At 42.4% G+C, this 10493-nt stretch overlaps 2 protein-coding genes across 3 annotated transcripts in view; one reads left to right on the top strand and one right to left on the bottom strand.

Annotated features, from left to right (window-relative positions):
* LOC102676797 (transcription factor collier) overlaps positions 1–10493 on the top strand; it is a 124871-nt gene that overhangs the window by 2719 nt on the left and 111659 nt on the right. The window contains exon 2 of one of the 2 annotated variants that reach the window (XM_031514048.1): positions 9550–9692. The exons of the other annotated variant lie outside the window; for it this stretch is intronic. Coding sequence (XP_031369908.1) covers positions 9685–9692 — 8 coding nt within the window. The 5' untranslated portion in view covers positions 9550–9684. The remainder of the gene's footprint in view (positions 1–9549; positions 9693–10493) is intronic. 2 annotated transcript variants of the gene reach the window in all.
* Positions 121–1519, bottom strand: LOC102676661 (glutamine amidotransferase-like class 1 domain-containing protein 3A, mitochondrial). The gene is made up of 4 exons (XM_031514044.1): positions 1409–1519; positions 891–1180; positions 491–673; positions 121–365 (listed from the first exon to the last, which is right to left on the bottom strand). The coding sequence occupies exons 1-4, from the start codon at positions 1517–1519 to the stop codon at positions 140–142; spliced, it is 810 nt and encodes a 269-aa protein (XP_031369904.1). The 3' UTR covers positions 121–139.

The following is a 10493-nucleotide window of genomic DNA, read 5'->3' on the forward strand; positions in this document are numbered from 1 at the left end:
AAAGCTATAAAATAAAGTTTAACATTAATCGAAATATAAATATAATATAAATATATATATATATATATATATATAGGACTTTAGCGTTTTAAAAAAATAAACGCGAATAAACACGCGGAAGAAACGATATTATTAATTATTAATTCATATGTTTCTTCATCGTGCCGATTAGTTTTCCGATTCCAGTATAAATTTCTGCATAGGTCGCACGTTTATACATCCAAGCTGGTGTACTGAAAACGTTGTATTTTTTACACTTGGTCATTCCCTTTACGCTTTTCTGCTCGATCTTGGCTCCCATGTCTTTAGCTTTTTTAATAGCATCGGCAAACGGCCACTCTTCCGCTGGTGCTAAATAATACGATTATTACGCGAATAATAATATATTTAATTCTTATATCTTAGAATAAATATTAAGACGTTTATTTAAAATTTAAATTTAAATTTGTAACTTGTAAAAAGTAATTACATACATAATTGGATAAGTTACGATAAAAGAAATTTCTTACATTCTTTTCCAAGTGTAATTTTAACACCCTTGAGCACTCTCGCTACAAGAACACTAGAAATGCAGATCGATGCAATTGGTTTGCCCTCGTAGTAAAAATCTTCGATAATTTGTTCCAAATGGGGATGTATAGTGCAATCTGCACCTTTCTCTGCGAAATTGCTCCTTTATAAGAAATACGACGAATAAAACGAATACAATATCGACGGATTTCGGTTTTGTAAACCGAACGAACGAGTAAGCTATTTAAACTCTATTCTTAAATTGCATATTTTTTTTTTTTTTTTTGCATTCGTTTGATCGACGCATTTAACATAGAATTTTTCACGAAATTATTCTTATCATTCTTTTAAATCGATTGTCGACTCAACAAATTACTAACAATGTCTTTGCAGCACCAAATCCTCCTGGGATAACGAGTGCCTCGTGTTTACAAGCTTGGCATTGGCATAACGGTTTTATATTCGATCTAGCGAGTCTGGCAGCTTCGACTAGAGCGTTTCTGGATGGACTATCTGGATCCGGCTTTTTGATAAAATGATCGACAGTTTCACATATGTTTACGTCTGGCGCGTAAAAATGTGGCTTCATATCTTTCAGGCAGATATGTATCATTGCCGACATGGCTTCCGAAATTTCAGTACCATCTAGATAACCGCAGCCGCACAAAATCTACGACGAGAAAACATTTCAAAAAAGAAATGGACGAAATCGTTTATTTTTTAAAAAAAAAAAAAAAGATAAATTCAGCGTTATAATTTTTATTTGGCTTGTACTCTGCAAAATTAATCGAAAAATCAAATATCGTTCTATCTTAATTATACGAGTACGAGATATTTGAGATAATAATCATAATTTATAAAATAGGACACAACGTATGTTATGCGTATAAATACTCACAACAGCAACGGGCATTGGACTTCTATCGCACTTTCTTTGTTGCTTATTACATTTTCTATTAATAATTTGTGACGTGTGAAAACTAGATGATAAAATAGATCTTCCAAGCATGAAAGATTCATTTCGTAACGCTGACACGAATCGTACTCGTCGTAACATAATATATAAAAATATGTGATAAAAAATAAAACGACGTTTTATTTTTTATTAAAATTTATCAAATTAGGTGTTTATTTAACCAATAATTTTCTCCATTTTATCAATTTGCGACATTCGCATGTTTCGTTTAAATGTAGAAGAAAATGTAGAGAAATGTAGAAAGGAGAAAGGTATTTCTCGATAGTGGTGATATCGGTGTTCATAAATTTGAACCTCGATTTCCGAATGTTCACCACAGAGGGCAGGATTTGCCGGAATTACAAGAAGAGTCCTCGATGCGATTGGCGCAAACTATTTTCCCGAGTTACACGCGCTCGATCGATAAGTTCGCTCCGTGGCGTGCCGCGACGTGGTTCGAAGCTGTGCTACGTGAAGCGAAAATCGGAGAAAAGCGAAAGAATGGGATGGGATAATAGCGAGGAGGTGAAGGGGAAAGGATAGAGATAGGGAGGAAAATTCAAAGCCTCTCCTCCGTTTAAATAAACATCGGCAAGGTAGGCTGAACTTATTTTATGGCCCGTATAACCTTTATTGTGCTCTAGAAGCAATTTTCGCTCAGACTATGAATACGAAAAGCATTACGGGGAGTGGTGAAGAGATTTAACAACAACGGTATGAGAAATAGGGCGCGTAATAATAAATCCTTTCCACTTGGTCAGAATATATAACTATCTGTAAAAAAAAAAAAGAAAATCCCAGAAATATTATCGAATTTCACATTTATAGAGAAAAATTTGAACTAATTGGTGCGAAACGTTCAAAGAACGATTAAATGCCTCTCTGTTAAACTAAAATTAAACACCGTTAAGAGAGAATCTCGCGTTTAATTTGCCACTATAATAGCCCGCCCATAATGTAAAGCTCTGTGTGAAAATCGCGAATCGCGCAATCTCAACCGATTCTAATTATCGAGCAAAGTACAGGGCACCCTCGAGTGCCGTTTCGTTGCTCCCTTTTCTACGAGAGAGTAGCAAGGTTAACGCATAATCTTATGTAAATCCCGCGTTTTCCCTTATGCTTATACGCCCTTTCCGTATAGGAAAAGCAACTTACGCGGGTCGGTTCTCGGGTTACACGTGGAAAGGGATGCTTAGGTTGCGTTCGGTGCGTTGGACGCAGGGGTAGGGCGCGGGGCTTATATGAATGTTAAAATAAGTTTGAAATTGTCGCGGACAAGTTCGGCCCCGTGGGAGGCAGCCGTCGAGTAATTCCACCATGCCGCCGGTTTCGGCCCTTCGCCGAGTTTGCGATCACTCGTGAATTTCTACCAACTTTACGCTTCTACGCGTCGACTTTCCTTTCCTTCTTATTGTCCTTTCGTTAATCGCCCATCTTCTCGATAATTCATCGCGTATAAACGATTAAAAATACCTTAATGGATTTGGACGCTCGTTCGCGTTCAACAAACGCATTTCAAGAAACGAGCTTTAATATTTCAACTCGAGTCGGAAACTGTTTCCCGCGTCTCGATAATAATCGTCGCTGTCGTTTCTTAGACGTCGTCAGAGTTTCGCCAGAACTCGACGCGGAAACAAACTTACGGGAAGTTAGGGGAACCTCTCTTCCTGTCGTGGCAATATTCTCGACGACACGAGGAGCGAGGTAAAACCGTTTCGTCGAATGACAGGCTGGTGACATCCGGCGAAGCGAGAGCTACTAACACGTATCATCGTCGACATCCTCGAAAGATTTAAATCACGAGTTCTCGCGATGAAGACGAACTCGTAAGCGCAACCATTTCGGGGATGTTTGGAGAGGGAGAGAGAGAGAGAGGGGTGGGAGGTCGATGGGCAAATGCGACGCGATGCGAGTAACTGAGTGGTTAATTGAATGAGGTGCCTCCCAGGAGCGTCGAAGCGTCGCGTGTCACACGTCAGAATTTCCGAACTGGGAGCCGGAAATTACGAGGATTGTCGGTTCTCTGCCAATTATCAGGTCGCGATATGATTGCGCGGCAGCGGTGAATCGAAATCGCGCAACCTCCGACCCAATCGTTTCCTGTATGACGGTAGCCGACAGACCGAGTTCGTCAATCATTAATAATCCATCAATCGTATCGATAGTTTCTCTACCGATACCCCGAATCCGAGAGCACGTAGGGGAAAATGATCGTTTGTCAATTTCTAAAAGTCCCGTCGATTGGCTGTTGAGCCGTGTTCACGAGATGCGTTCATCCGTTTCATTCTGTTCGCGAGTTATCGTTTAAATCGATCGCAACGTCCTTTACCTTCCTCGTTCTCTCCAACGTTTACGCGTTATTAATTAAACAAGAAATGAAGGAGAGGTATGTTCATAAAAGTTTGGGACGTCGATCGAAATAGATTGATAATATATAGATAGAGGGTTGGATTGAAGAAAGGAACGCGTTTGAGAATCGCGTGGTGCGTTCCGGAAGATCGGAAGGTGGAAGAGTTTGCAGCATTGCGGGTTGGTAAAGTGAAGACTGCTTATGCATTCTTGGCGCGATGGCAATCGCGGGGATGGCGGATGTTGGCAGGGGTTGGATGCCGTGCGAGAACCAGACAAGAGAACAATTACGCGCCGTCAGCCCCGTGACCGGTACGATGCCATGAGGCGAATCAAAACTAGGTGTGCTATCACCCTTGGGCCAGCTCCATCTTCTCGCTTCGAGGCCACGTTCCTCCTCCGTCCCGAAGGGAAAAGATCGAATCTCGATCGGTAAGCGAAGTTGCCAGTTTCCACGGACCAATTTAACCAGGGCTTGTCACAGCCTAAGTTTACGCGTTTCTCTCGTTACTTTCGCTTTCTCTCTCTTGATGAGTCGATTGTTCATCGAATCATTTTCCTAATATGATCAATTCTATATTAAAGTACTTTAATATCGAGACGTTCAACTTATTTAAGAGTATTTCGATACTTTAACAAATTTTGTTTTTTTTTTTTAAAGAAGAGAGGAAAAATGAAAATTTAAAACGTTGAGAATTCGAAAACTTTACTTTTTCTCGATATATCGTCTCTCTTTTTCCCTCGATATTTTTTTATTTTTTCCGACCCTTCCCTGCCGTCCACGAGATCGCTTCCCTAATTTTCAGCACGATCAAACGTTATTTCCAACCTGTTCCACCACTACACCGAAACTTTCGTTTAACCGATATTGAGAAGTTTTTCGTTTCGTGTTCGAGATAACTTTTCCCGTCGACGTTTCTTTTTCTCTTTCATTTTCGCACCCTATTTTTCCTCCGCATAAAATTGTTGTCGAGAAAGAGGCAAAAAAAAAAAAAAAGAAAAAGAAACCATTTATGTTGACTCGGTTTCCATCAAACTAGTCGTAATTGCAAAATTTAAACGAAAGTATGTAGAAAGGTAAACGATCAGGGATCAAGGAATAATAAACGATAATATAAGGATAATTTAATTCGAGGAGATGAAAAACTTTCGACAAATTTTCCAATAGATACACAATTGCACGGCGTCGCGAGACGAATCGGTCGTAATCCGATAACGCGACAGTCGCTTAAATGGTCGCATACGTTACCACGACGTTTACCTCGTTACGCGTTGTGGTGGTGGAATCACGGGCTACGCTTTACCCTCAAGGTCTGAGTAATTAATTTTGCGAAACGAGTTCACACGATATTATTCCTCCCTCGCAGGAAGCGGCGGGAGGTCTCTGCCCAACCGAAATCGTTTTCCACGCGCGCATCGCAAAATCTGAAACGTCTACTCTCGACGAGTTTCAAGGTGGCGTTCCGAGCGCTGTTAAAATCTTCGTAAAGTTCATCTCGGCCGGAATAAATGAATAAATAAGAGATCTCGTTCGCCAGGCAAAGAGAAAGGGTCGGTGGGCATAAAGCGGAAACGTAATAAAGCGGTTTCGCACCACCGATATTAAACCTTTCGTCGTGCCGAAAGAAAAAGGAGTTTGCTCTTCGTCAACGATCGTGGAACGAAAGGCGACGAGCTTTGCTTTGATTAATTTTTATATTTTATCGTCCTCCCTCGAATCGATTATTGTTATTCTATAGAATAGATCATTTCGTTCGACCTTATATTTTCGAGCGTTTGTTATTTATAAAAAGCGCTTCGCCTCGCAACGAGGAGGAGAAAATCCTGATCCATTGTTTGCAATAATTTCGCCTTAAGGACGGTGGAGAGAAAAGAGCGTGTCGTTGCAAAGCGTTGAACGACTGGCAAGTCCCGACAATTGGAGGCGAGTTTCGCGAGAGAGAGAGAGAGAGAGAGAGAGAAAGAGAGTTTTATTGTATTTTTTTCATTAACAAGTCCCGAGCCGGTCCCAGGAGGGCGGAAAAGTTGGCGGCGAGTTTTAGCGAGACTTTTGTTAATGTTCGGAATTAACGGAGTAAGGAGACTTTAAGTCATAAGGCCTCACGGGAGCGCGGGGTTCGACGCCAACTTTCACGATTCTTTATTTCTTTATCAACTCCGACCCTTGGTTCCACCTCCGCCTCACGGAACGCTCGCCCAGCCCGACCAACCGTTTCTTCTCGCTACGCCGCCACTCTATAATTACTTTGTTCGGCACAATTCTCTTATTTTCTTTCCCTCTACCTCCTGTAATCATCGACCAAGCCTCTTTCTTCCACTCCTTTCACATTTTCTAAAATTGCATCGCGTTCTTAAACGTCCATCGACTTTTCATTTTCAATTTCTTCGATTTTCTTCTTATTTATTTATTTATTTATTTTTTTTTTTTTACAATTCATAATTCCAATTTCAAACGTATATGTATTTACATTAGATGTACGTATATCTAAGTTGTATATAGGACGCGATGCGAGAAGCGTGATGCGCGATACGACATGATTGCGTCATGTACGTTTTGATGTTTCATTAGTATGACGATCGACGTATGGATTGTACGGACGATAACCGAGTCGAGGTGAACGTGTCTTCATATCCCATACGTTCAGCAACGATCGGGGAGTGATCGTACTTGGTCTCCCGTAACTAATCAACCGACCGTTGAAGCCGAATCAACCTTTGTCGTAATGCTAGATAGTTCTCGAACGAAAGGAGATTAATCCAATAAGAAACTCGTTTCTTTTACTAAAATATTATTATCGATTATTAAATCTTCAATCTCAAAAGTTTCAAAACGACAGAATAATTTTCTCGATCATTTAAACGTTTATAATTTATCATTCGATCGCGATATATTGATAATTGCCGACAATTTTTGACAATTATCTTGAAATCGTTAATAAATCTTACTTTTTATTCAAGATTACTGATTACTAAAAAAGAATGAGATTTCGCAACTAACTGAGCGTACACACAAATCGAATAAAAAAATCTTGCTACGTATTTCGGTAATGAGGCGAAAATTGAGACAGCTTTATTAAGTCGGGGGGGAAGTTGCCCTGATTAAGTTACAACTCGACCCCTCGGCCGGCTACCGAAGTCATCCCCATTGCTAATTTTATTTATTACACAATTTAAAAATCAATGCCTCGATAGAAACTAATAAAGCAGTACCGGTAAGGCAGAAATCATTTTTTTTTCTTCTTTTATATCAAACTTTATTTTTATTTTGCGTCGCAATCACAAGCGTTTTAATTTTAAACGTTAACGGTTAAAGAAAAATATATACGTAAATATGATCAAATTTATTAAAGCTTCCAATTCTCGTCGTTTAATAATAAAATCGCAATAAATACACGAATTTGAATTTTTTTCCAACGATCCTGATTTCGAGTCACCGACTACGAGGGGTATAGTAATAGCCCGTCGTACGCTAACTAAGTTAATTTAACCCGATTAACCGAAGACTAAGAGCTGACTTAGCTGGAAGGGTGAATGCACGGCAAGGGAGGTAAATACCTCTGCTGTCGGTCTCTACATTTTTAATTAATTAACGATCAATTTGCACGCGAAATGCACTTCGGGAGAAGTTTAACGCATGCTCGTTGCAAAAGTTGATAACACGAGGCATGAAAGAATAAAGATGACATCGAGGTGCGGAAAGTAACGAAGATCGATACGCTTCCGGTTGATCGCAGAAATGTCGCTTGAATCGTAGATATCCACGGTGATGGATAGCGTAAACGTTTTCGCATCGTCGATTATTACTAATTTCTTTCCACTTGTTCCTTCCTTTTTTTCTCGTAAAATTTTTGTTGTCGTTTCCTTCCTTACCTTCCGTTTATTTCACGTGGATTTCACTCGAGTTCTCAGCGACGTATCGTCGCGTCGAAAAGTTAAGACCTTAGAGAAGATTGGATTCTCGATTTAGTGAGCAGTTAACGGATAAGGCGCGAGAGGCTAGATTGGAAAATTAGGCGAAAGACCAAGCGTCATCTGGTGCACGTTTTGGGAATATAATAAGATACTCTCAGCTACCGCCTGAACCTCGTACATCCCTCCAAGATCATGGTCCAACGCAGAGGACTTTATCGGGTGCTTTGCTTCGTAATGAGCCACTTCGAATCTCAAAGCTTCCACTCGAGAGTTTCCCGCTAGAGACGCATCGCGTTATATCCATAACATCGAGAAAGCGGATCGTATATGCGAAAATATTCGAGTTTCCATTTCCAGTATTTGTGTATCGTCGTTTTTATTTTTTTTTTTTTTTAAAGAACTAGAATAACGTTTGTTCGTCGCGATTCGCGTTGGAAAAAGTGAGAGATGTATATATATATATAGGGCAGTAATCGGCAGTCGGCAGGATGCATCGAAACGCAACCGCTGGATACGTCGGTGTTCACGCGTGCACACACGATCCCACTGTACGCAAGCATTCTACGTTAGGGTAATAAAACATTTCGCGTGCGAGGGTATAATTGTCGGGGTCGGCCCGTGCGCGGTTTATACGATGCCGGTACGACGAGGGGTGGCAAGGGATGGCGAGGGGGTATGTAGTCTAGGTTTAGGGGCCCCGGGAGGGTACCGCGCCCCCTTTTTCATCCTGTAGTTATTTATCGCCCTGTTTCCTACTCTCTCTCCCTCTCTCTCTCGCTCTCTCGCGGTTCTATACATCCCCCTTGACTTGACCAGTGGCGAGAAGGTGGTATAGCTCCGCTACAGGCATCGGTGATAGAGAATACGCGATACGCTCGTTCCTCCGCGTGTGTGGTGGTAGTTTTGCTTCGACCTTCGTCAAGTCGTTCATGACCCTCGAAATCAAGAATCGGCCGACACGTTTCGTTGCGCGCTCGCTTCATCCCCCTTTTCTTCTCCCTCCTCCTCCTTTCATCCCTTTAAATTCAAGATTTAACGTTGTTTCGCAACGTTGTTTTCGCGAATCTTTCGCTCCGTTAATCCGCGGCGCGATGACGAAGGTCGAGGACTTGTTGCTGTTTCCGTTTCCGTTGTCTAGAATAATTACGCTTACGGGGTCGAAACGCCACTAGAGGGGAAAGGGACAATAGGATATATTTATAATGTATCAGTTTAAGATTGTTAGGTGAAACGGAGATCGAGAGGAAAATGTTACTTTGGGATTATGAAACGGATGGTTAAAAATCGGGAAGATTGTTCGCAGAGACGGAACGCGTTCCAGACACGAGACTGACGGGACTCGCAATCGAGGGGAAATGCGTTCAGCGGTAACATTCTGTCGGGAGGGTTCGGTATTCTAGCTACGTAAGTGACACATTGACGGGAGCTGACCACTGGTTGGCAGCCCTGACCGTCTCCCTAGGGTGGCTAGTTACCGCATGATTGGCCCTCCATTACCATATAACGTGCACACTAACGTACGTGCGGTCCTCCACGATATACCGCGCACCACCTTTGGATCTGCCTCCATTTCCACACCCGAAAGAAACGCTTTAAAGATTTATACCTGGAGAATTGATTTTATCCTTTGCATTATGCTACGTCTAATACCGTATCTAATATTAACAACGTATCGTAACTTATCCGCTATCGCGATCATGGCGAGAACGTGGAAAGTGGAAGGATAGGAAAAGGAAAGAAAAGGTATCGTTTGGTTGATGGAAGCGTGGGCATCGGTTCCCTCCGGATGTAGTCGTTTTTTGTAACACGCACATTTTTTCGAGATTCTGGTATGACAAGATGTTGGGAACGAGGTTGTGGTACCGAGGTTTCAAAGGTTTTTGCGACCTTATCTCCCGACCCTTGGCTCGAGACCGAACGAAGAGAACAACCCTGCCACGGTTAGATGGATAGACACGATGCGAGCGTACGTAGACATGTGAGGGTGCACTCGCTTAATTACACCGGAGGCCTCGTGGGATGCTGAGAGGTTGAAGCGACCTTACCCTTCCTCTTCCTCGTCCTTTCGCCTCTTCGCCCCCTCCCCATTTCTCGCCACACCGATATCATTCCATCTCTATCCCGCCCTCCCACTTCTCGCGTCATGTCTGCTGCGCAACCTCTACTACTACTCCAGATGTATCGCATCTCCGCGCCGAGATTTCCAAACTGGCGCGTAGGTAAGCCGGTGTTGCATCCCTCTTGGGGACTCGTGGCCGGTTGCAGTCGAATGCACTGTCTGCATCGTTGAGGCGTTCTGCAAACGAACCGCGGCTCGTAATGGCGCACCAGTAATTCCCCGTATCCGTCGTCGTCGTTTCACCCACCATCTTCCATCCGTCCTTACGTAGCCACGATCGTTTTGCTGTACAAAATTTTTATATATTTCCTCTTTCTTTTCGAACAGTCTCCAAGATAATCCATTTTCCGAGAACGAGAACGAATAATCCCTTTCTCTCGGAGGCAACTAAACGCTGTTTAATCACGTGCCGATCATTTTACGGGAGGAGAACAACGTTGTAGACCGTGCCCCCGATACTTTCCTCTATAATGAACCGGTTGTTCCGTTCGCGCAGAACGATGTACAGATAGGTGGCACGCCAACGACGTGACAATTACCTCGTAATCGGTGTCCCGTGTCAACCCCCTAGCAATTCCATACGTTCTAATCTCTCTCTCTCTCTCTCTCTCCCCCTTCGTCTTGACGACGAGACGCCACTCGACGACC

The sequence above is a fragment of the Apis dorsata genome, unplaced genomic scaffold (genome assembly GCF_000469605.1).
Source record: "Apis dorsata unplaced genomic scaffold, Apis dorsata 1.3 scaffold_867, whole genome shotgun sequence".
NCBI classification, from domain to species: domain Eukaryota; kingdom Metazoa; phylum Arthropoda; class Insecta; order Hymenoptera; family Apidae; genus Apis; species Apis dorsata.

Bases quoted from the DNA above. Each gene is read 5' to 3' on its own strand.
- LOC102676661 (XM_031514044.1), bottom strand. From the start codon at position 1,519: ATGCTTGGAAGATCTATTTTATCATCTAGTTTTCACACGTCACAAATT. The intron at 674-890 runs GTTAGTAATTTG...TTTCTTATAAAG, and splicing joins TTTGGTGCTGCAAAGACATT to GAGCAATTTCGCAGAGAAAG. The intron at 366-490 runs GTAACTTATCCA...ATTCGCGTAATA, and splicing joins TGTAAGAAATTTCTTTTATC to ATCGTATTATTTAGCACCAG.